This window comes from Chironomus tepperi, unplaced genomic scaffold, assembly GCF_022539635.2.
Source record: "Chironomus tepperi strain 1889 unplaced genomic scaffold, CSIRO-AGI_Ctep_v1 contig_85, whole genome shotgun sequence".
Lineage (NCBI taxonomy): Eukaryota > Metazoa > Arthropoda > Insecta > Diptera > Chironomidae > Chironomus > Chironomus tepperi.
In genome coordinates, this window is record NW_027226207.1 from 577,212 (window position 1) to 603,356 (window position 26,145).

The 26,145-nt window shown below is 29.5% G+C and overlaps 5 protein-coding genes and 1 long non-coding RNA gene across 7 annotated transcripts; 3 read left to right on the forward strand and 3 right to left on the reverse strand.

Annotated features, from left to right (window-relative positions):
* Positions 1-73: 73 nt before the first annotated feature.
* LOC139086421 (uncharacterized) lies at positions 74-635 on the forward strand. Its single transcript, XM_070634873.1, has 2 exons — positions 74-317; positions 409-635. Exons 1-2 carry the CDS (start codon positions 74-76, stop codon positions 633-635), a joined length of 471 nt encoding a protein of 156 aa, XP_070490974.1.
* On the reverse strand, positions 624-2,168 carry LOC139086333 (uncharacterized). Its single transcript, XM_070634751.1, has 8 exons — positions 1,920-2,168; positions 1,783-1,851; positions 1,671-1,704; positions 1,372-1,452; positions 1,224-1,313; positions 1,088-1,160; positions 985-1,031; positions 624-927 (listed from the first exon to the last, which is right to left on the reverse strand). Exons 2-8 carry the CDS (start codon positions 1,828-1,830, stop codon positions 782-784), a joined length of 519 nt encoding a protein of 172 aa, XP_070490852.1. The 5' UTR covers positions 1,831-1,851; positions 1,920-2,168; the 3' UTR covers positions 624-781.
* On the reverse strand, positions 2,160-3,149 carry LOC139086331 (collagenase 3-like). Its single transcript, XM_070634750.1, has 2 exons — positions 2,458-3,149; positions 2,160-2,399 (listed from the first exon to the last, which is right to left on the reverse strand). The coding sequence occupies exons 1-2, from the start codon at positions 2,977-2,979 to the stop codon at positions 2,370-2,372; spliced, it is 552 nt and encodes a 183-aa protein (XP_070490851.1). The 5' UTR covers positions 2,980-3,149; the 3' UTR covers positions 2,160-2,369.
* Positions 3,150-6,213: 3,064 nt separating this feature from the next.
* LOC139086316 (uncharacterized) lies at positions 6,214-10,706 on the reverse strand. Its single transcript, XR_011543997.1, has 3 exons — positions 10,606-10,706; positions 6,436-6,488; positions 6,214-6,365 (listed from the first exon to the last, which is right to left on the reverse strand). It is a non-coding gene; the product is annotated as an uncharacterized lncRNA (long non-coding RNA).
* LOC139086013 (peroxidase-like) lies at positions 8,057-10,317 on the forward strand. Its single transcript, XM_070634277.1, has 5 exons — positions 8,057-9,136; positions 9,195-9,364; positions 9,426-9,753; positions 9,804-10,108; positions 10,170-10,317. The coding sequence occupies exons 1-5, from the start codon at positions 8,057-8,059 to the stop codon at positions 10,315-10,317; spliced, it is 2,031 nt and encodes a 676-aa protein (XP_070490378.1).
* Positions 10,707-12,966: 2,260 nt separating the features above from the next.
* On the forward strand, positions 12,967-25,750 carry LOC139086022 (transcription factor kayak-like). 2 transcript variants are annotated; one of them, XM_070634294.1, is made up of 5 exons: positions 22,898-23,191; positions 23,974-24,075; positions 24,170-24,277; positions 24,347-25,176; positions 25,241-25,750. In XM_070634294.1, exons 2-5 carry the CDS (start codon positions 24,022-24,024, stop codon positions 25,608-25,610), a joined length of 1,362 nt encoding a protein of 453 aa, XP_070490395.1. In that variant the 5' UTR covers positions 22,898-23,191; positions 23,974-24,021; the 3' UTR covers positions 25,611-25,750. The 2 variants fall into 2 exon arrangements, with proteins under 2 accessions (XP_070490394.1, XP_070490395.1); XM_070634293.1 differs by lacking the exons at positions 22,898-23,191; positions 23,974-24,075 and adding an exon at positions 12,967-13,257.
* Positions 25,751-26,145: the final 395 nt, after the last annotated feature.

A 26,145-nucleotide genomic window follows, 5' to 3' on the forward strand; every position in this document is an offset into this window, starting at 1 on the left:
AATCGTCATTATCATTAATAATTTTTTTTTAAAAAATTTTAATTTTATTAGTTGTGAATTTAAGTTTTTCATAATGTCGCAATATTTGAAACATTTTACAGAGCAGGACATCGACAGTTTCCGAGAAGCATTTTATTTATTTGCTAAAAATCGAAATGAAAATCCAATTTATATTAGGTCTGTAGATGAATTGGTATTAATTATGAGAAGTCTTGGATTATCTCCAACTGTAAAGGAAATTACAAACTATATGAAGAAATACAACAATAAAATATCATTTTCCGATTTTCTTGAAGTGGTTCATATGCATTCTAAAGGTATTTTTGTTTTTGTCATAAACATTGTTGCCATACTTTCAACAAAAATCACAAAATAAATAATAATCTATATGTTTTATGCTCGTTTCAGTTGAGAAACTTCCGGATGAAATTTTAGAAGCTTTTCAAGCATATGACACTAGAAACACTGGTAAAATAAATGCTCGTATATTGCGAAACATTTTAATGAATTGGGGAGAGAAGCTAACTGAACGTGAAATACAGGCAACATTCAGAGAAGCAAATATTTCTATGAACGGAGATGTTAATTACAGAGAATTCTTGAAAATTATTTCAACACCCGCACCTGATTATTAAAGAAACCGCAGCAGCAATTATGAATTTTCTAAAAATTCTTTTATTAACTACTCTAATTTAAGATTGTTTAAAAAGTGCATCATAGTATTAAGAAAAAAGATTGAATTGGATAAAACAAATACTTGAGTCACTCCTTGGTGTGATAATTAGATTTTTTGCTTATTTTGCAAACGTCTTTTCTTAAGATTTCCAATTTTTTTAAGCAATTCCGAGTTTTCATCTTCCGCATCCGGCATTGGTTCCCATAATTTCATTTTCTTTGGCAGATAATATAGTCCGGCAAGAGTGATTGCTAAAGTTTAAAAAATAAAGCTTCAGTATAAACCTCAATATATATTTTTATACGTACAGTTTAAGATAAATGGAAAAACTACGTAGAAATTCATTGTTGATGATCTAAAAATGAGGCATTTCTTAATGAAAAAGTTAATTTTTTTAAATAAAATAATTACTTAAAATACAGGCACTCAGTGATAAAAAACAGCATTGTGATAACTAATGCCAATTCTCCCGTATATACTACAGCTGTAAAGACATACAAGAGCTGATTAATAAGAAAAATATTTTTACTTAAGATGCAACTTTTACCTTTGAAATGTATGTATAAAGTGGTCTGTATCAATGTCAACGCTTTCAAAAGTGAATAAACTCCCATTACTCGACTTATTGTAAAATCGGCTAAAAAGAGACTCTTATAAGAATTTATCACAATTTTTGAGGCTTAACAAAATTATACCTTCGATTAATTTTATATCAGTCAGATCTTCATTTCCAGACATGAAGCTACGTCTTTCTACATAATTTCTTAGTGCAGTTCCTAAATTCCAAAAATGTAATTTTAAATTAATCTATTTTATAACGTTCATTTAAGATTTGAAATATATTAATTGTACTTAGTTGAAGACCCCTTTTTATATAAAAGGTCAGTCTGTTTTTGAACTCCGAAGAATAAACATTTCATTTATTTACAAATTCATTAGGAAGTCGTTTTAATTAAACTGCAGTCACAATAAATATAAAAGTCTAGCTGCTTACCTAGATCAATAAATGCTACAAATCCAACAAATCCCTAAATCCGAGAGAAGAAAATTATGAATATTTATAGATAACTTCTTATTTTTTTCATCACGAAATTATGTACACTTACTCTGAAAGCGTACAAAATTTTCGAGTTGCTTGTTTTTTGTACAGGCATGATACAGTGCTTTTGTTTTAACTAAAAATGAATACAGTAAATAGGAAAAGTATGTAATATAAGTTAAAAATCAATATTACAATATATACCTATAAATCACAAATTAGTCTTTATATGTTTTATCTACTTTTTCTGCATTTACTGACTTATTAATTTTTTCACAATTTATTACTGTATTTTTAACAAAAACTATTGCTTTTTAAGTGAACACATATAATTTTACGATTATATACTATACGGTTCTGTATGATAAAGTCAAATCAAAATACAAAGATTTTCGGAAAACTTAATAAACTTTATTAAACAAGAAAAATTAATAATGCGGGAGCACACTATGTTCTTATTTTTATTTGAATAACATAAAATGTGAAACTTTTTACTACACTGAAAGTCAAAACATCTTCTACTTTTAATGCGCATGTGTGATTGGAAATTTTTTAAGACATATTACACAATAGGAAATTGTGTGAGACCACGTGAAAATACTTTGGAAAGTAGATCTATTATAATTTGAAAACTCCTTTACAATGCTGTTGCTTTTATGGTGTTCCATAACGTTTTTGAAGTTCCTTAAAAATTTAAAGAATTTTAAAAAGAATTAATTATAAAAAATTGTAAATAATTTACTTCTCGATCTCCATCATCAAGTTGACGTGCAAAGCATTTCTTGTTTGGATTCATAACTGACGTTTCACGATCAGTTTCCTTTAATCCAATTGATTTTCCAATTTCATAAACAATTCTTTTAAACAAGTCGAAAATTCCTCCATCGGATGTCCATAATACATCATCATTAAATGTAATATCACCAGATAGTTCATGAGGACCGGGTGGTATACTAAATGAAATTTCATCTCCAGATCGAAATATTCCGTGCTCATTTCGTCTATCGAATTTAATAATTATATCAACTTTGCTATCATTCACATGTTTAAAATTGATTCCTGCATTTTGACTCCACAATTTAAATGCTGTCTTGAATACATGATCTGTATAGTTCTTACTATATTGTCGTGGATAGTTAATAATTCGATATGTCAGGAGATTTTTATTCCAACTTTGCCAAGAGTCCTTCACTTTACAGCAAAATAAGTCGACTGTTAGAACAGAAGAAGCAAGAATAATCAGCAAAAAATTGTATATTTGCATTTCACGTATTACTAAATTAACACTGGATGAGATACTGTTGAATTAAGCGCATAAATACAAATTTTTATGCATTCTAAGCTCAGCTAAGCTCAGCTGATGAGCATCATTAATCAATTTTATTCTAAACAACAATTTAGATGCATTGTATTCATATTTTATCATCACATGGCTAACGAGTTGCTTAATAACTGCATGACAAAATGCACAAGTGCATAGAAATAAACGATTGAAATTGCTGCATTTGATTAGTGTATCTTAATATTTTCTTTTTTGTATCTTTATAATTTGTGCAATTAAAATTTTTATTTGTTTCTCAATTTGTTAGTCAATCTTCAGTCTATTAAAAGATTCTTCCTCAATATGAAGTGTAACAACGTTCATTTTAGATTTGAATAATATTTATTTTACATAGTTGAAACCCCCTTTTGATATAAAATGTCAGTCTGTTTTTGAACTCCGACGAATAAACATCTAAATGAACGTAGATGAAGATTTTCATCTAAATGAACGTTACAACATCTCGTCACTATGCATATCAATCATAGAAACATTGAAAATTGTCTCCAATAAGTGTTATCATATTTCTGCTTCCGCAAATAAATTAACAAGATTTTTGTTTAAAATATAACACACTTTGAAACATAATAATAAAGATAACGTGACTCAAAAGCGAGAAAATTTTCAAGCATGCTTCAATTTTCGCCACACTTACTTTTTTTAATCATCCAATAATTGTCTATGAAAATACTTTAATAGCATATTATTATTATTTGTTTATTTGTTATGTATTATGGATGCAAAAGTGTCCTATTTATTTACTGTTAAAAGTTGAATGAGACAAAAGTATTGTATTATGCAATAACTGCGGTAATATTGATTGCTGGCGTAGAGTAACGGAATAATTGATTTATTTTGATCTTTTTTTTTTTTGCTTCTCTCACTTTCTTTTTTGATAGACAAATTCAGTGTTAAGAATTAAAAAATTAATAGCATTTAATAGTTCAGTACACAAAATATTATGTCATTTTAATAATTTTTCTCATTATTTGCGACATTTTTTCAAGTTTATTAATGATATTCAAAGAAAAATTATAAATTTTTAATTAAAAACCTGAGCGACACAAAACACTTTTGCTGTACTGTCAGGCCAAATTCAAGTCTTACCGACAAATCAGCAGTGCACTAGCGAGCACATCAGGGACGTTTTCAGGGAGGGAATGGTTTGGTGGTCAACGCTAGGACTTCGCAACGTTGCCGTATTGACGTGACGTGCTCTATCGGATAAGTGATGTTTATAAATTTGCTGCACTTTCATATTAAATCCATCGGTGCATTCAGGGAGTGGAAAGTTTAGTTTCCAAATGGAAAGGGAAGCCATTTCTTTTCAGGACAAAATTGTTTAAATTGTTAATATTGAAACCCGGTAAATTTATGGATTGCCATGAGACATTTTCCACACTCAAAAAATTTCGATGACCCTGATTAAGTCTTTAAAATGAATTTGTAGTTTTAATTAATCGTGCTGGTTATCTTGTTTCTAATTACTTATTTACAAATTGAAATGTATAAATCAAGATATTTTTTGAGTATTAACTCAGTAAGCATGCTTGAACATAATAAATTAGAAAATCATTTAGAAGAAAAACCTTGCATTATTTGACAACTGACGTAAAAAAAGATTTCTTTAAAATTTGAAATTTTCCCTTTCAGTCCATTGTAATGTGCAAAAACCATCAATGAGTGTGAAAGTGTTTATTTGCCAAGTAATTTTGTCTACTCGCTATTTAGTTGCAACTGTCATTCTTTGACATTGCATAATTTTTTATGCATTCAGTATTTTCACTCTAATTTTTCTATTGCTAATTGTTGTGAACAATTGTATATGAATATGACTGAAAATATGAAATGTACACATTCTGTGTTTGTTTAACAAATTATTCTCTTTTATTATCGATTATGCTCATCATTACGTAAAAGAATTGCATGAAGCCTTTTTTTGTCGTCTTACAAATCTGCATCTTCATGTTGAAAAAGGATGTGCAATCAAATGATATTAAGATTTCTAGCAAAAATATTCTTATAACTCAAGATATATAGATGCTCGCATATGCTGATATTATATGCTGATATTTTTGTAATTATGGTGACTGTAGTTTAATTAAAATTACTTCCTTATGGATTAATAAATAAATGAGATGTTTATTCATCGGAGTTTGAAAACAGACTGAAAATTTTATATGAAAAGGGATTTGCAACAAAGTACAATAAATATTATTCAAATCTTAAATGAACGTTATAACAGAAAATTTGAAAAATTCCATTTTAATTTGTTTTTCAATTGATTATCAAAGATAGATTAGATTTAGCTAGTTAAATTAGTATAAAATAATACATATTCAATGCTACATTTTTGATACCTATAGAAGAGACCTATAAATGAGCGTACCTAACTCGTTAAAACTTTTAAATTATTATTTAAATTAATTATTTTTTAACATTTTTTTGTTTATTACTTTCTTACTTAAAGAGCACTACTAATTGGTGAGCATAAAAAGCTTAAAACAACACTAAAGAGTAAAAGCTCTTTTCGCAAAAAGTGGGATTTCTTTGGAGCTGCTTTACTTTTCTTATGGAAAATGTTCAAAACTATAAATCTTTGAGCGCGGTAAATTTTACGAACAGTTTATAAGCATTTGTTTATTTATCAACACGTCAGTTTCAAAAAATAAATAAAATAAAACAATATTATAAATTGGACAAAAAAGGATTAAAGTTAAAAAGGAATGAGTTTGTGAAATTAAGAAAGAGAATTAAGAAAAATCAACAAAAAATAAATATTAAAAGTAAGAAATGTGAATTTAAGAAGCTTAATGGAAGTGATTTATCTCAAACAAAAGGATATATGAAGCCAAAGAAATGTGAATTTTGAAAGATTTTAAGTTCCAATAAGAAAAAGTTACAAAAAGAAATGAAATTTACAATTTAATAAACTGTTTGAAATGAAAATAAGTTTAATTAGTGGATTAGTTACTACATATGCTTGCTATTTATTAAGTTAATGGATTGAATTCCTGTGGTCATAATCTGTGGTTATGAGTATATTTGTCCTTACCAGTTATGAAAACTGCGGCATTATTTCACTGCAAAAAGTCAGCATTATGGTTTCATTCATAGATGAATATTCAAAATTGTTTAATAGAATTACCTGTTCGAGACTCGTATTTGATCGATTTAAATGGATGGATAGAAATTTTGCATGGATTGCAAAAATGTTAAGAGTTTTGGAATTTTTACATGAAAAAAACTAATAAATTGAAGAATATTTTCAAAGTTGAGGGGAAGTTGGGGCTCGACTGAAAGTAGACCCCCTCGGAATGTGTACACCCCTGAAAGATAGAATTTTAAAAAAATTCAACGGTTTTTCGATCAATTTTTCGACAAATTTTTAAAAATTACTATTGAACATTCCTAAAATTGGGAATTTAGGATCGTAGCCATAAAGGGTCCACCTTTGTAAATTAAAAAAAAGGATTATAGAAGCATATTAAGCGAGAATCAAACAAAAACTATCCATGCAAGATTGTATACAAATGTTTCTGATCCTTAGTCTTAATCTAGCAAGCGAGCCTAACGAGACGAAAAAATGTGTAATTTAGCTATTAACTCAATTTTCATTTACTATGAAATTATGAAATAGAGTTGATTATACGCTATTTTTAGGGTTCGACAAATATGCGCATATGCATGCATACATGCGCATACAGTTAGAGATGTCAATTATTTGGGTTTTTAAATTTTAAAAAAAATTTTGGCCTAAAAAGTTAAAGTCTTTTATTTTTCACGATCAATTTTTCGACAAATTTTTACCCAAAAATTACTAATGAACATTCCTAAAATTGGTAGGATTTTGATAATGATTATACTGAATTCATGCAACTTTACTAAACTTTCTTCCAAGGTACATTATATAACCAAAATATAACTTATATTCAACATAAATGTCTTAAAAATGATTGATTTTAGAAATTTAGCTAAAGCTTTATATTCCAAAATATGAGATTAAATTCAAATTGGCAAAAAATTAACACTATAAATTTTAATGAAAATCAGAAATTTTATGAAAAATTTCCTAAAAAGTGATGACTTTAAGAAGACCCAATTATATTTGGGTTTGTACCCAAATACCCCAAATAGCTCGAAATACCCCAAATATTTGGGTAAATGTTTCTGATCCTTAGTCTTAATCTAGCATTTTTTAAGCGAGCCTAACTAATTTAAGAAAATTTTTCAAAACATTACATATTATAGGGTTTTATTTTTCCTAAAATAAGAGAATTAACTGGGAAAATTAGCATTTTCTTGGCTTTTCATCTTAATATTAGAAAGTTAATGCTAAAAAACACACTTTCTAGAGTTATGTAAAAGTTAAATATTGAAAAATCAAAAAAATTGTATTAATTTCATGCAAACAAAAATTACTATGAAATTATGAAATAGTGTTGATTATACGCTATTTTTTATTTTAAAATTAACTACCTACATATATGTGAATTTGTTTACATAATTTTATATGCTAAAATAGATTTATGAGAAATATTAGCTTATTTTATCATACAACACGTGTGTAAGGTTCACGCATGATATAATTATAACACTATTTAAAACAATAACATATCAAAGTCATAAAGGTATGGAGATGAGAGCATAATAATAAAAACATTTCAATTAGTTTAAATAAGTATGCAGTTTCATAAATTTATTATGTAATTTATGCTGTAGATTAATGATTAACGTTTAATTGATATTTAACAAGCGGTCCAAGACTTATCAAAATGGATTTGACACAAGCATTGCACAATAATTTTCGCGTTTCAACTTCCGAAAGAATATTTGAAAGTATGGAAACGCAAATTTCATGCTCAACATTTCACACTTGATAAATAACTTCCGACATTTTTTCTAGAGTGACATAATTGGAAAGACTTGCTAATTTGGTGTAAAATGGTTTGAATTTAAAGACATTTACTTTTTTTAATTATTATTGCAGATGACTCTATTTCTGTTACTAATAACTCTTATGATAAATTGTGCATTGAGTATAAATGTGCCAACAACATCCTACATATCATATCATGGAACATCACCAAACTATAATCCATTTATAAAGAAACAATATTCAAAATCAAATGGACCTTATGGATCATATTATTCATCACAAATCCATCAATCAAATGCAAAGTCTGTGTTGCCAGTTCCATCACAAATGTGTCCAGCCATATCATCACAATGTGCAAAGTCATTATATCGAACACTAGACGGATCTTGCAATAATCTTAAAAATCCATTATGGGGTGCAGCTAATAATCGGTATGGACGATTGTTGACTCCGCGTTATGGAGATGGAATTTCAGCTCCAACCCTTTCTGTATCTGGCCAACAATTACCTAATGCACGTCTTGTGTCCTTAGTTGTTTTTGGTGAAGTTGATGTACCGGATCGTGAATTTACAATTGCCAATATGCAATGGGGACAGATAATGACACATGATATGAGTTTAGGGGCAGGAGCTACACAATCAAGAAAGCATGCAATACAATGTTGTACAGAAGATGGGAAACTAATAACAAATGGACAAGCTCCATCATGTTTCCCAATTTTAATTCCTAAAAATGATCCAGCACATTCGCAAACGAATACAGATTGTATGAATTTTGTTCGCACACAAACTGATCAGGAAAATAATTGTCCTGGAACTGTACAAAATCGACCTGCTGAACAGCTTTCAGTTGTCACAGCTTATTTGGATCTTTCACTTGTATATGGAAATTCTGAGCAACAGAATCGTCCTATTCGTGCATTTACAGGAGGTAGAATGTTAGTAGAAAATAGAGCTGGAAATGAATGGCCACCACAAGATACAAATGCTACTGCAGCTTGTGATGTACAAACACCTAGAGAAACGTGTTATCTTGGTGGTGATGTTCGAATGAATCAGAATCCTGGTCTAACTACAATGCAAATTTTACTGTTACGTGAGCATAATAGAATAGCTGACAATCTTCAAACAATTAATCCACAATGGGATGATGAAACAGTATTTCAACAAGCACGTAGAGTTAACATTGCACAATATCAACATATAAGCTATTATGAATGGGTAAGCAAAATCAAATTTTGGGATAATCCATCACTATTTCTTTTAATTTTATCAACAGCTTCCGATTTTCTTGGGACGTGAAAACATGTTAAAGAACCGCTTGATCTACCAAACAACTCATGGCAGCTTTGTAAATGATTATAACCCAAATATTGACCCATCTGTGCTTAATTCACATGCAACTGCTGCTTTCCGATACTTCCATTCCCAAATTGAAGGACGTTTAGAGTAAGTCTTTAATTGTTCCTAATGGATGTTCCTTAAATTAATTATGCAAAAATCATTTCAGTTTAATTTCGGAATCGAGAACACGTGTTGGATCACTACGTCTATCAGACTGGTTTAACCGACCAGTTATTGTGGAAGGTGGAGATAATTTTGACTTCCTTAGTCGAGGCATGACAACTCAACCACACGAAACTACAGATATTAATTTTGATGTTGAAATCAAACATTTTCTTTTCCGTCGTGGCATGCCATTTGGTTCTGATTTGCGAGCAATTGATATCCAAAGAAATCGGGACCATGGATTGGCATCCTATAATGATTATAGAGAATTTTGTGGAATTCGTAGGGCAAACAGTTGGGATGATTACTTAGACTTGATATCACAAAGAGTAAGAATTGATTCCTTAATGTTTTCAGTATCTAACTTGCTTTATTTCAGGATGTCGATAATTTAAGATCCTTGTATGTTAGCCATGAAGATGTAGATTTAACTGTTGGTGGATCACTAGAAGCTCATGTAAATGGCGCTTTGGCAGGTCCAACATTCTTGTGCATTTTAACGGAGCAGTTTTATAGAACGCGTGTCGGTGACCGGTATTTCTTTGAACGTGGAGATCTTGATATTGCTTTTTCACGCGAACAGTTGATTGAAATTCGCAAAGCAAGTATGGCACGTCTATTTTGTGATAATGGAAACAACATCGAGCAAATGCAGCCGTCTGCATTTTTAAGAATTTCTCCAGAGTAAATACTTTAAATCTCCAAATACAAACAGATTTATTAATTATAATCTTATTTATTTTAGGAATCAAGTGGTGCCTTGTCCACAACTTCCACAAGTAGATTTGTCGCTATGGCGAGATTCAACAAGCATTCCATCCTACGGAAGCAACTACCTTACATCTCAAAATAATTATCCATCATATTATACACAATATAATGTGAAAAAATGAGAATGGATATCTTAAGCAATTACTAAATATCTTTCGAAAGTTTTGTAGAAGGAAAATATAATTCCTTGATTTTTCTGCCATTTCTTAAGCCTAATCTATTTTTAAATTCAATTTCTTAATTTAATATTTTAATTTAAAAGTTTTTTATATCAATAAAATTTAGATCTGAATCTGATAAAATAATTGAGTCTTTATAATTTGGGAGGTAACCTGCTAACCCAGTGGTGTGCTTTGTATCGGACTTGGCTTACCAACAAAGTGTGCCATGAAAAATAAAAGGTTGCTCACCACTCGATGGCAATTTAATGTCCAGTTGATGACTGGTTCTAACGCATTTCCAGCTGTAAAAGCATAAGTCACGTTGGGCAAACAACTGTCAAATGACGATTCATAATGGAATAATCGACGGCTTTTTTTTTGTCATCAAAACATCGTGTCACTGATCTTTAAAAGCGAACCAAGAATCAAGATCATATAAAACAAGAATATAATATTCCCCATAATGATATCATAATCAATTTTTAAATACATGTAGTTGCACATGTAGCTAAAGAAAAAATAAATGGAATATAAGAAAGAAGAAAAAAAGATAGGAATGAGTCATCAGTTTGTGGAAAATGAAGATCACCACGCGATCACACACGAGTAGCGTAAGAATGTGAGCCATTTCCGGAAATTTTCTCTCCGTGTAGTGTGTAGTAGACAATTATTGTCTTAAGCTCATTTTGAATTATATTCAGCAAAAATAAAATAAAGAACAGAAAAAAAAACAATTCTATTTCAGTGAAGATACATACTAGCACTTAATTTACTAAATTGAATTATTTTTGTATTCTCAATAAAAAAAAGTCCGTCTGCTGATTGTCGACGTAATAAATATAAAGTAAATAAAACAAACATTCTTCTTCTTTTTATCTTCTTTTTTATACAGGTACCGATGACTCATTCAATTGCCAAGTTTTCTCTTTTTCTTTCAATATTTATGTGGATGCATGTTTCTTGGCTTCTTTTCTTATCTCAATTTTTGTAGATAAGTTAAGAATGTGTTCTTGTTCTTCTTGTTTGGAATTTTATTGTAAAAATATTTTTATATCCTTAAGAAAGGTATTTCAGTATTTATGTTTGAGCATTTTTTTGATTTTATATATTTCCTTAGCTATCCTATTAAGTAACACAATGAATGGGGTTTTTGTGGCACCATCCTCTTTCCTCCCACATATTTCTTGTTATGCTTTCTACGCTTGTCGTATAGATGACGCTTGAAGCTGGTTTTACCTCTTTATCCAATATCAAATGCAATGCTGTCTTTATCAACAATTTCGTTTTGTAATTGTGGTAAAAGTAATTAAATTAAAACTAATTCCTTGCGAATTTATGAATTAATAAGATGTTTATCCTTCGGAGTTCAAAATCAAATTGAACTTTTGTGAGGAAAAGGGTCTTCAACTATGTACAATTAATATTATTCAAATCTCAAATGAACGTTAAAACAAAAATCTACTTTTGGATGTTCCTTTTTCGCGCAATTGATATTTTACATTCTACAAGGTCAAACTTAAAGACCTCAAATCATGATTTATCAAACAAAACTCAGATCCCTCTCCATCCTACCCTTCCTTTGCCTTACTTCCGCAAACGGCACTTGTTAAATAATTAAACTAATTTATTATCAAAAAAATGCTTTGCTCTACATTTAATTTGAACATACGTATTCATACTCAACGAATTGAATGTTATTTCAAGATTTTCAATGCTTTCGTAATGGTTATGTCTATAAAGAGTTTATTCAATTTCCAAGAAATCGTCTGATGTGGCGGGAAAATCCCAAAAAACATACTCTTGTAAAAGAATATACGCACATAGTGAATTGCATGAAGGAGAAAGAAATTTGAAGGCAATGTGCTCTTTTATGAATACGAAAGAAACTGGTGTTAATTATTGAGTTATAATCAGTGTATTGGCTAAGGAATGTCGGTAAATTATTTAAAAGATCATGGTAACAAATACGAATATACTCAATATATTTTAATATGAAACTGTTCTTGGTATAGTCCATTGCGTCATCATCGAATTTTCGAGAGAATTGAGCAGAGCAGCAAAAAAATGAGAGAGGATTTTGTGAGAATATGAAAGTCGTTTCGCTTCCATCGAATTGCATGTAAAACGTTTGGGGAAATATTTGTGTATTGAACGTCAGTATCTTCAGGTGTTTTTTTTCAAATCGCAAAGCAAATTTTACATAATTCAAGGACCTAGAAAATTACATAGCAAGTAACAATCCGTACTAAATAAGTTAAAATTCATTTAATAAAGGAAGAGATATAAACAAATAACAAATAAATACACAACTGAGAAAATATGAAAAGACATCATCATCACCCTGTGCTTGCGTTTCTTTCTGATTGAACAAAAAATAAAAAAATAAATATAAAATTGGAATGTTTGCGAGCAAATCTTAAGCATGTGTTAGTAACTGACTCATTTCATTTTCCAAGAAATTCTCCATTTGAACGCAAAAAGTATTATAAAAAGATTCCAAATTTGAAGTCACAAAAAAATATTAAGAAAAAATATTAAAATTAGTGTATTTTCTTGTAAATTTAATTTATTTTATTTGTGATAATAAGCAGTGCAATTTATTGGTGGACTATAGTAAATTGAAAAGCTTGATTAAGCGAAAATTTCTTGGGTGTTGGCGAAAGCTTAATTAGTGAAAAGCAATATAGATTTTTTTTGGATTAAAAGTAGCAGCAACAATATATTGCAATAATTATGAAATTACGAATTCCAAGACGAATTAAGGTAGAGGATGATTCGTCCGACTCAGAAAATGAGCCCATCACATCAACATCAGCTGGAAATTTAACAAATGCACAAAATAATATTGAGAATGGAACTGAAAAAGACAAGGTGCCACTAGCATCAAAGGTCACGCTAGCGGTAAGTTAAACAAATTAAATTTATTTCAATGTTTGAACATATACAAGCTTTTGCGGATACGATACATTTATTATTTTGTATTAAGGCTTTATGTTTTAAAAATAAAAAGAAACAAAGAGACTTGACTTTAAATGAACAATAATATTGGCTTATCACTCGAAATAAACTAAATGTGTACATTTATCAATGAATACACATGTAGTGGTAAATTGAAATCCTATGTCATATTTATAAGTAGAAATTGTTGTTAATATACAGTTACATCTCTAATGTGTTTATATGAAGCTCACTTAATTCTTTTTTTTTTTTTTGTGTATTAATATAAAAGCAAGTAAGGGGGTGGCACATGCTTGTTCATTTAAATAAACAGAAATTAAATTTTTACCATTCGCACATATGAAGAACTTTTACTCATGAGTATTGCTGAATATATTAAAACTTAATGGGATTCCGAACAACACCATGTGGTCTGAACAGGAGCGTACTAAGGGCTTTGACCTCACACACCTCCCCTATTTTGCAAAAAATACTTCAATTTGTTTGGGTTTTCCCAAAATTTACTCTAAATTTATGCAATCCATAACTGGTAACCCCGGCTACCTAATGACACCCCTGGGTCAAGACATCCTCATGTCTACGAAGTAGCAATCCTCTAGATCCTACATTGTGAAATTTGGGAAATCTCTTGTTACTTGAAGAAAAATGAAAGGGAGTCTGAGTTTTGAAGTGGGAGGGAGGCTCTCAAAACCAAGAATTTCAAATTTGATATCTTATCATGATCGCTCATATTACCATGCGTCCCCCTCATTCAGAAAACAATAATTAACACATTTTGCAGTAAGTACAAAGTTGTGTTTAGCACAAAATAAAATGTATACATTCATAATGTAAGTTGAAAGAAGCGTCCTCTAATCTTGACTCTTAGGGCATGGTTGAATGATTTGTAACACTTTGATGAAAATATTAAAGGTATTAATGAATTTGATGCTTTGTTAAATTTGTCAAACTTTTTTTAAAAATCTCCAAATGGAAAAGGATTTTTGCTTAACTTGTGTGCTGTGTGTGCATTATAATTTCATTACTCTGACGAGAGCAAGACACGAGACATAAAGAAAACTGGAAATGACTCTCACATAAAACTAAATATAATAAGAAGGGTAGAATTTTTGTCGCCGATTTGTGTATGAAAAATGCGGAAAAAATCAATAACTTTTTGGTTGCAAAATTCTATTCAGAAGAAAATTTAATTTGCTCATTTTTTTTGCATCCAAATCGAACAAAGGAGGCATTTAAAATTTAAGATTTTACAGATTAAATCCCCAAAAGACATGTTCCTACAAGATAACTTTTGCAAGTGCAAAGTTCATTCAGACGATACAAAGAAAAGATACTAAGAAACAATAATAAAGATGACGTCATCCTACAGCAATCTTCATATATTTTCATGGTTAATGGTAGTTATTTTTACGCCTATGGAAAAATGACGTCATTCTCTTTTTTCCTCTCTTCTCTTATTTCTCTCTCTCTCTCAGAGAGAGTTTCAATACATTCAATAACTTGATATTGTTGGGATAGATTCTAACATGTGAATATATATTTGATTGATCAATTTCGTGTATGTTTTAGTAGGTGAACAAATAAGTTACTGGAAATCAGAGATTATTTCTTGGAAAACAATGACGAATGCGCTAAAAATATTGACGATATGTTACAATCCTAATAAGTACAAGGTTAATAAAATTGGAAAAATTACCTATGTGATATCAGACAGACATGATTTTTATTAATAGAAGTATTTTCGCATTTATGTCATTTACGATAGAACTGATAACAAATCTACCTCAATTGTCTCTTCTAAGAATGAACTGTGCTATAATGAAAATAGCCATTCACACTTAAAATACACTTACTGATAACAAGATATCATTCAAATGAAGATACAGATTATAATTTACTATAATTCTATGTAAATCATCTAAAATCATTGAAAACAACAAATAAATTGAGAATATCACGTGCTTATTAAAACAATATGATTATGCTGAATACACAGTATAACAGAGTAGCATACATAATCGTATCATAAGAATGACGACATCGTTTTTATCCAATAGAAATCAAGCAAGTCTGCAAAAAAACAAAGTATAAAGTATATGTGAGCAGTTTGTGACGTCACAAAATCTCTCACAAAAAACCTCTCGAAAATTCTCTTATTCTCTCTCATATTATTTTTTATTAATGTTTGTAGTATATAGTATAAAGCAATGATTCACACTGGATTTCTGTTTTGTTATTTTTCAACTGTGAAACAGTAAAGATCGTCCCAAAAAAAGTAAAGTTAAATATATATAATATATAAGTTTTTTGTTAAATGTTTTTCGAGAAAAGAAGAAGTTTAAGATAAATAAATTATTGAAAATATTTACAAGAAGTACCTAAGAAAAAAATAATAAATAATTAGGAAAAAGACATAGTGAATAAAAAAAGTGAACCTATACAAATATAGAGTTAATTAAAGAATAAAAATGACATTGGATAATTCGCTAATAAATGATCCCTTCATGTATTCCTACTCATTGGATTATAATGCACCAACTATCACACCGGTTACATATTATAGTAATAATAACAACAATAATAATTTTATGTACAAAACGGTGAGTTTAAATAATAAAATGTTTTGCTTTTGTATTAAAATTATTTTCGGCAATAATCAACATTGAGGTCAGGAGAAGGTCTTAGAATTTTATACAGAATAGTATTTTGAATATTAATGAAATTAAGTTTTTCTATTGACAAATAATGTAAAGTTCAGCATTTAATTCCTGACAGACAATGAGTATACTACTCTCCTAGATGAGCATGCTTCTTGTCTGTTCTGGAATTTCAAAGGAATTATGAACATACATTTATCAATTTTAGTTAGATTACTCCGCACATGTCATCCTACTGCGGTTTTTCTTAGCTCATGCTCGTTATCATTTATAAAAGATTTCATATGTCATATTAGTTTTGTACAATAATTCTTGCGATACTGCAAACCGCAGAATCCTTTTCTCAAAAATTAAATTATGTGGTCGATAAAAAAAATGATTCAAAACTTTTTTAAGCATGAAAACAATGATATGAATCTTTTCAGCCTTTATCTATCATTAGCTGGTTATTTTGTTGGCTCATACACCGAGCGACATAGATAATGAAGGCTCTGCCACAAGCCTAAAATGTATTAATACATGTATCCATGACAGAGGCTTCATTTGTCTTTCGGGTATCTTGATAACATTTATTAGGATAAATCATTTAATCTTCGATAATAAGCTAATACATTCATATCTAATTTAATGCTTGAGCTGGAATAAACAGTTGTACTGAAGGGACTACTATAATATGAATATTATGGATCAAGATTTTGATCATTTAGAGGGGTTTAAAATCTGTTCGCACATTTAGCAGACATTTTTTCATTACTGTTCTGTGCCAAGTAGCTTTTGAAGCTCCTGTCGCCAAAGCAAACTTGTGTTTCCGTCCCAACAATGACATTTTTGTCACTAAAACTTAAACTTTTATAACAAAATCTAAAGCTTTTTATTTGTGTCAAGTTTAAAAGATTTAAAGATATCCTTTAAGGATGAAGAAAACCCCCCAAAAGTTTAAATTCTTTTAAAATCAATGTAAAATAAATCCCTGAACTGATCTCGGTTATGGAATTCCAATATTTCCATGAAGGAGAAAACGTAAAACATTGCATAATTTTGGTTTAAAAAATAGATGTATCACAACTTACCAATCTCCTTCTCTGATTTTAAATTTAAAAGAGTGTTGTGCTACATTCGACTTCTTAAGAAACTGATAATGACGTCATGAGACGGAACTCACTTAAATGCGTTTTAGTTTCTTGGTTTTTGGCGCACGATCGTTTGAATTTACAACATAATTGAGGATTCTTTTATAATTTCAATATATTCTTCGTCATGCATAAATGTAAAAATTATAATTACTTTCATGAACCTCAATAGAAATATTCTTTTTCGGGTGTGAAATCCCAGATGGTTTTCGTTGATGAATTTATGCATCACGAAAATATTTGTGTCAACAATTCTTGTTTTTTGCATGGCTGAATTGAACAAAATAATGATGCGATTTAAAAGGCAATAAAAATTTATTTCACATTTTGGAATGTGCCATGATAAGTAATTGTAATTGAATTCCCCAAAAATATAATAACATTAACAATAATAATTTTTGATGTACAATTGAAATATTGTAACGATTTAGTAATTCTCATACGTGTCAAATATCTAAAATAAATTTACACAAAAGTTGCAAAATACCTAAAAGAAATAACAATTTTTTTTTCTTATGGGGTCGATCAGAACATGATAAAAATTTACAAAATTAAGTGCAAGTGTTGATTTTTTCATATTGACTAGCGTCTCGAACTACAATAGCAACTGCAACTGCATGTTACAACTGGTTCCTTTCACTCTTATTCATACAATCTTTCTTCTATATACATTACTATGCTTACTAAGTTGAAACTATTATGAACCAAATCTAAAATTCATTTTTACAAAGAACTTCCAATAAGATTTCAAAATTGGACAATTATTTACATGTTAGTCTTTATAGATATTGTAATTGTGATGGATGTACTTTAATTAAACTTATTTCTTCGCTAATTTATCAATAAATGAGATGTTTATTCTTCGAAATTCAAGAAAATAATGAAATTTTGCATAAAAAAGGGGTTTCAACTATGTACAATAAATATTATTCAAATCTCAAATGAACGTTACAACAATAGTAATGAAAAAATGCTCAAAAAAAACTTCGCATAGCCAATAGTTTACATAGAAAATGCAAAAATAATTTCGACCAGCTGATCATTTGAGATATACTAGTTAGAAATAAAAAAATAACTGGATAAAAATATATAAAGCAATAAATTATTATTTCTTTGAATGTCTCAAGACCTTTTTTCTTTAGTTCATGTAATTTGTTGCAAGACGCACGTGTGTTTCAAGTATAAAGCCTTTTTGCTGTTTGTTTCTTTTCGCTATATAATATTGCTTTCAATTCTCCTAAATGATCGTTGTATATTTTCATTGTCTCACTATAAGAATTGAGAAATTAAGCAAATATAGAAACGAGATAAAAGTTGTTTGTGAGGCAACAAGAAATTAGCTTTAACTTAACAAATATGATAATTTGGGTAACTGCATTTTCTACCTTCAGTGAGTTTTTTTTATTAACAAAGGATAATGATCGACACTTTAATTTCACTTTATAGTTTTTAGTTATTTTAATTTTTTCATGGTGGTCAATCAGAGAAGGCACAATAAATTTAATAATTACATTCCTTCATGCAACGCTGATGAGCTTGTCCTCTTTATTATAATATAATGCAAATTATAATTTAATGCATATGATTGCAAAATAGAGAAATTAAATCTGAATGTTAAGGAATATTAAGGAAAGAAGATTGTATTGTATTCAATATTAAAGAAAAAATCACATGTCAACTAAGTATGATACTTATGAATTTATATAAATGGTAAAAAGAAGGTAATTACAAGAAAAGGATGACGATGGCGAAGAAGAAATTAAAATTGTAAATTTAATTTAAATTCATTTGCACATCAGAGCGGAAGTTCATCATTTTAAACCGAGAGACAAAGCTTTGTTGCATGACAACTCGAATGAAATGTATCAGGAACATCTGAAATAAAATATATAAAAAAGGTTGCAAACATTTGCAAACAAAGAAACTCACAGAAAGTAATTTGTCGTGTATGGTTTTAATTGAATTTTATCCACATGCGAGTAGCACTATAAAAAAATTATATTTTCAATATAAGCTGCGAGAAGAAATGTCAACAAACTTAGAAATTTTATAAATTATTAATTTGTACTTTTTAAAAAATATACGTTAAGGTCAAAAACAAGGAAAAGTAGAGTCAACTTTTGTAGCAACTGCGTAGAGTAGAATCTGGGATGTCAAGCCATATAGGGGCTGTTTACTTATTATGTAACGCTATTTGGGGGTTGGGTAAGGTGGTGGTTGAGGAGATTCTGTCATTATAAAAGCAAGCCCTCTAAGGTCAATTGGTACAGCCACAGATCTATAAATTACATAGGGTGTTGTCCTAAATGACAAGGATCCGCACTATGCTCAACGACAGTACTTTACGGCAATAAAAAATCAGTAAAAACTGAATGCCACGTATTAGCCTAATAACCAATTGAATTACTTACATTAACGCGTGTCATTCCATTTTGCCAATCAAAAAATATATGTGTCCCTGTATTCTCAGATTTCTACATCTCGTCTGTCACATTTTCTTTTTCAAAAGCGAAAATGTGCACATTTAATAAAAAAAAAAAGTTCTCATTTACAGTTAAAATATAAAATTATTATAACTGAAAATAATAATAATAAGGAAAAAGTATAGTTACTGAAATTAGTAAAGTTCAATCATTCTATATACTGTTTATAATTGCTAATTTGGTTGCTTTAAAAGTTAAACTATTGTTTAGTCTTTGAATCACATAAAGCAAATGCTCTAAACGAACACATGTCAAGTTTTTAATTGCGTTTAGCTGGACAGTTTTATTTGGTTCAGACTAATCTTCATTGGGCTTTGTTCATGTATATTTGCTTTGATTATCGTCTCTAGTATTGCTGCTATATTGCTGCAGCTTTTTTATGACGATCATACTTCCTTACTTAATTGTTTAATTTAATTAGCTTGCAGTTGTTAAAAACAGATTGCATTTATCGCTGAAGCACTTGGACAATATTGCAGATTACTTTAATGTCGCGGCCAGGTTTAAGAGATGAATTGATACTTTAATCACATTGGAGGACATTAAAAAGTAGAAAAAAGAGAAATAATGATCATTCGTAAAAGATGCAATGTATTAAAATGCATACGAGTATATGTGAACTATCATATACTTGACAAAAAAAGAATCTGTTGAACTTTGTGGTTTTTATGGCTTATTGGGGTGTAAAATTAACAATATATCTCTTTCACAGTACGAATGGATCATACAAAGCTTTGAAAAATAAGAAAAAAAAGAAACAGCAATAATAAAGAGGTCAGTTACCATAAAGCTGAAAGTCCTTAATTGAATGTAGGCGTCAATGCCTGAAAGACAGTCAATGATACAGACAAAAGAATTATTAAAAACATTTTTTTGCGCTTTGTTAAATATGGAAGAGAAATAAATTTTTTTGACAATTAATGCCTGGATGCAACTCTGATAAATATTTACATAAATATTACAATAAAATGTCTTTCCGTTGTGTTTGCTGTCTTCACAAAAAGACTTTCGAGAAATTCGGATTGACCAATCTTCTTTGGTCTTGAAGAAATTATAATCAACTTGTTTTAAACATTTTCTTTTACAAAGTGCTTATAAGGATCTTTTCAGAGATCGAAGTCGACACGGATTTTCTATGGAATCGACTTCTTTAATTGCTTTACTTAGGCTTTAATTAATAACAACGATGTTTATTCTTCAGAGATCAGAAACAGACTTAATTTTACTAGAAAGGGGTTTACAACTATGTAAAATTAAATACTATTTGAATTATAAATGAACGTTATGACAACTTCGAGAACAATTGTTCTTCCTTCATGAAAAGTTGCATAGAATCTAATAGGATTTTCGTATTTTGATTCTATATGCGCACATGGCCACACATAAGTTTTTAAATATTATTCACTGCCTTAACTGTATATTTATTGCTTAAATATGTCTGTCAAATCAAGTTGTCGGGCAAAGGAACAGTCTTAGTCAGTACAAAGCAAACTTTACATGTGTGAAAAAGAAGGTATTAAAAAAGGCAGACACACCTTTTAGTCAACATGAATTGCGCGTCGCTCGCAAAAGTTACAATGGATTGTTACTGAAGTAAAAATAATAATGAAGTTAAGAAATAAGAAAACTAAAATTTTAATATTTTTTTAGCATTTGTGTACAGTATTGTTGGAATTTCCTTCTTAGAATGATATCTGAGTTTATATCTAAAAAGGATCCATTGTTGACTACTGTAGCGACACAAGGCTCGATTTGAAAAATTGTATACCACCAAAGGTTGTTGATCGGAACATTTCGATTCATAAGACAAAAATCTATTACCTTGACCGAATTCGCGTACGATATTATTTGCTTATTTTTGATGCAATGAATGTGTACGGGAATTCCCAAATCAAGACAACGATATCATTTTGTGTGACATCCTTTAAGATATATTTAAGGGTGATGAACAATTTCAAAAAAATTAAAATAAAAAGTTTCCGTCAACACTTTTTCTTTGTAAATCTACATTTGAATCATCTAAATTTCCAATAATAAATTAAATGATCAGATGAGATCTCTTAATTTTTCTCTTGGCATGTTGCCCAAAGTGTTTCTTCTCTTAAGTATTCGCATTGATATTGTGGTGAAAGAAGTAAAAAACTGTAAGACAAGCTTAAAATCGCAAAACGAATCAATATTTTCATATAAATTTCTGATATGTGCTATGTCCTCAATAGATTAATCTGTAATATATTTTTTGTTTTGTGGTTTTGAATTAAAAGTATTATAATTCAAAAAAATTAAACTTATCTCTCTAATCAAGATTAAGGATTACTAACAATAAAGTTTTGATAATATTATTCATACATAATTCGTAATTCGTTAGGACAATTGGATCTTATCTAAATAAAGTAATTTAAAAGTATCATATCAGCTTATTGCTGAAAATTATTCTAATCAGGAGCTGCCAAAAAACCCCACCCTCCCCTACTTGTTACAAAAATTCCATACAAACTTGTATATTGGGTAGAAACCCAATGCGGATATATTCACACTGTACCATAATAAAGTCTCGCGGGTAGGCCAAGGTCTTTGCTTGGCGTATATTTGAGCGATCAAGCTCAGCGGGTAGGACAAGTATAGATTTGTCTAAGCTGTTATGAAGTCATAGACAGACCCCCACCATACCCCCTAAATATACTTTTAATATACAAATAGGCTGAAAATATTGAAAATTGTAGGTTCGATCGTTCATTTCCTGTAAAACACATTTTTTAATTTTATGAGTCATCATTAAGTCTTTCCTATCATGTATGACACATAACACCTCTATCTTATCACTTGTTAGAAGAAAAAAACTGCTAGCTTTAATTTCTCTCCTTTACTTTTTTGAATGTATTTTAAAGAAGAAAAATTCCTTATCACTTATAATATTTTCACACAAGCAACCATTGTGAACCAATACACAAAACTTTTATTAGGTATTCAAAAAAATATTTATTTAATATCCTTAATTATCATTTTATATACAAATAAGAAAATTCTTGCAATTATTTCCATTTCTTTGAAATTTCTTCATTCAAAAATTGAAATTCTTCTCCCACAATGATCGTCGTCGATTTCGTCTATAATTAAAATATTCACTCACTTATATTTTTCGCACACAATGAAGAAAGAGCCATGAAAATATAGCAAATTTTTTTGAAGCTCTCGTTGTAGCTTTATATATTATTTTTCAACGACAAATAACGTGTCGACGAACACTTTTTTTTTTCTTTTCGTACACATGTGTTTAAAAAAGTTAATGAAACACAAGAAAAAAAAAACTTTAAAATAAATTTCTCTCAGTCGACCCCGAAAGCCGAATGGACTAGAACGGGATAGTGCAAAAAATTTGTTAATTATCATTTTATTTTTTCATTCTTTTCTTTTTGAAACCAAAATAAATTAGAGAAAAAAAAATTTCATATCGATATCGCGCCCCATGAGAAAACTTAACTAATAACATACGAGAATTGTTATATTGAAATCGAACGAACGAACGTTGCGAGTGGAGCATAAAGAATTTTTCGTATACAACAAAGAATTAAAAATACGCTTTAGTGAAAATTTATATTTTCCACACGTAAATATTTTTCTAGCTAAATGAGAAAGGAAAAGTTCAAATTTTAAAAACAATTTATTAATTTAGGCTTGCAAAAAGTTAAAGAAAATGACGTAATTTTAAGTTTTTCGTCATTTTGACAATTTTTCAGTTAAAATCTCAAACATAAGTTACAACGTGCATTTGAGATTTGAATAATATTTATTGTACATAGTTGAAAACCCCTTTCTATCCAAAAGTTTAGTTTCATTTTGAACTCCAAAGAATAAACATCTTATTCATTGATAAATTTGTGAGGAAGTAGTTTTAATTAAACTACATGTACAACAAATTGTACATTCTTGAACACCCCTTTTCTTACAAGAGATAAAGAAAATCTGTTTCCGATATTAATACAAGTCAGATCTTGTTTATTTCTCTGATAAAGAATTCTAAATTGCTTCATTTACAAGGTTACAGTTACAATACTTCCTTTCTTGTTGTCTAAAAATTTGGTAATAACAATAAACATTGCGAAATTTCAAACAAATTCAATTACTTCTCTTTGCATTTACTATGTCAGACAAAAATGTTCTCTTCTTTTTATTCTCTATTTCTTATTTTACTCTTATTTATATACCGAGCTTATTTAAAAAGAAAAAAAGCGTGGGTGATTATACCGCGCAAGAATTAGCAATGTCGCAAAATTCTAAGAATTGCTTATACTCTCGAATATGAGAAGACTAAATACTAAAATTTGAACTTTTCTTAGAAATTAAAAGGGAAATTTTAAGCATATCCTAATCTTAATTTAATTATTAAAGTCTCCTCTCAACTGAAATAAACGAAATACACAAATCACCAAAACTGTCATGGATGCTTGTGAAATTGCAAACTTTTTAGCTAGTGAACTTTTTATGCATCAGGTTAAGATAAACACTTGACTTATATTTATAATATAATCTTTATGGTCATCATATTTCATAACTAATAATATTGTTATATTTTATTTACTTCTAGTTCGTAACAAGTGATACGGGATACAATGGTGGACTTAGTGTGATAAGTGGAGCACCGACAAGAACAACATCCACATTAACACCAACAACTTTAAGAAATATTGAACAGGTAATAATTAAATTTTAAGTTCTTCAATGTGAAGCAATACTAATCCCTTAAATCTTCTCTTCCTTTTAGACATTTCAAGATCTCACAAATGATTTATCACAATCCGCTCCTTATCAAGCCGGTTTTGTTCCACCACTTCCAGCACCTATTACAAGTCAAGATCAATATGTAGTGCCTGCGTATCAGCAATCACAAGCAATGATTCCCTCATTTTTAACTGAAGAAGCAAATAATAGCATTGAGTCGTTAGAAACAAGTTCAATGTCAGATAGTTCATGGCATACACCACCGCCACCAATGGATGACATTAAAGGATCTGGAAAAGGTCGTCCAAGAACAAATTATGCATCTAGTTCAGCATCAACACAAAGTAATGAAAAACCGAGACGAAATGTTGGAGGAAGGAAACCAAATAAGCCATCAAATATTTCACCAGAGGAAGAGGAAAAGAGAAGAGTACGCCGTGAGAGAAACAAACAAGCTGCGGCAAGATGCCGTCGTCGGCGAGAAGATCATACGCATGAACTGCAAAAGCAGGTTGATGATATGGAAGACAAAAAGCGACAATTAACAGCAGAAATTCAACAAATGAGCAAAATGCGTGATGAGTTATGCGAATTAATAGAAGAACATAAGCGATCTACTGGTTGTATTATAGGCGATAGAGAGTCACCAGCTGACGTAAAGCCAAATGTTAATGGAAGAATCGATAATATTCTTACGACATTTACATCGACATCGACGATGTCCACACAACGTCCTGCGAGTTTCGCAAATCCACTTAGCAATAATAATAACAATAATACAATGAATGCCAATAGTAAATTATCTCTCAAAATTAAAGCTGAACCTCTCGATCTCTATGACGATGAGCCACCGACTAAAAAACGATGCGAGATGTAAGTTCTATTTTTATTGAATGAATTATTAAGGTTACTAATAAATGATTGTTTTGTCTTTTAGGCTCTCAGGACAAGAATTTGATATTACAACTCCAACAACACCGTACATGCCTCAATTGAATACACCAACATTTATTCCAAATAAACAGTCACCGATAAATAAACCAAATCGTCCATCCTCACTTAATGTGCCTGCAAATTTGAAACCATCTGAAGCATTACAACGAAAGAATGTAACAGACCTTGCTGGCATTAACGTCTGTACACCATCAACAGGCATGTTTAATTTCGAGTCACTCATGGAAGGTGGTACTGGCTTAACACCAGTATCAAATCCTCTTATTCCATGTTCAACGCAAAATCGCAACCCATTAGAAATGCTTCATACTCCCACTAGCGGAAGTGAGCCAAGCAAACTTGTCAGTCTTTGAAACATCGATACGTATAACAACAAAACTAAGCGTATGCATTCATTGCTCCTCTTACTTTCTTTTACTATTATAATTTAATTAAAAAACAAAAACGCATGTAAAATTTCAAGTCAAATTATGCAAATGAAAGAAAAAAACAAGTCTTTTTAATTTTTGCTTAGCATAGATATAAGGTATTTCCGCCCATGTTTTATAAATTGTATCCTTTACCACCCTATCTTCTCATTTCTTGTCGATCAAGTTTCTAAATTTAATATTTAAAAAATATACATATAATTTTATAAAAATTATTATCTTGATGCTTCCTTTTTATTTTCATTGTCCTTTTTGCTTAAAGACATCAAATATTAAAAATTATTATTATTATTATTATTATTTCATTTTAATGCTTACTATTATTATTATTATTATATATATATTTTAATGTCTAAAATATCTGATTATACTGTTAAAAAAATGGCGTTGTGATTTATATCGATGATTCGATTAATTACCATTTTAAAATATATATTTAAACATTAAAAAGAAAATCAAA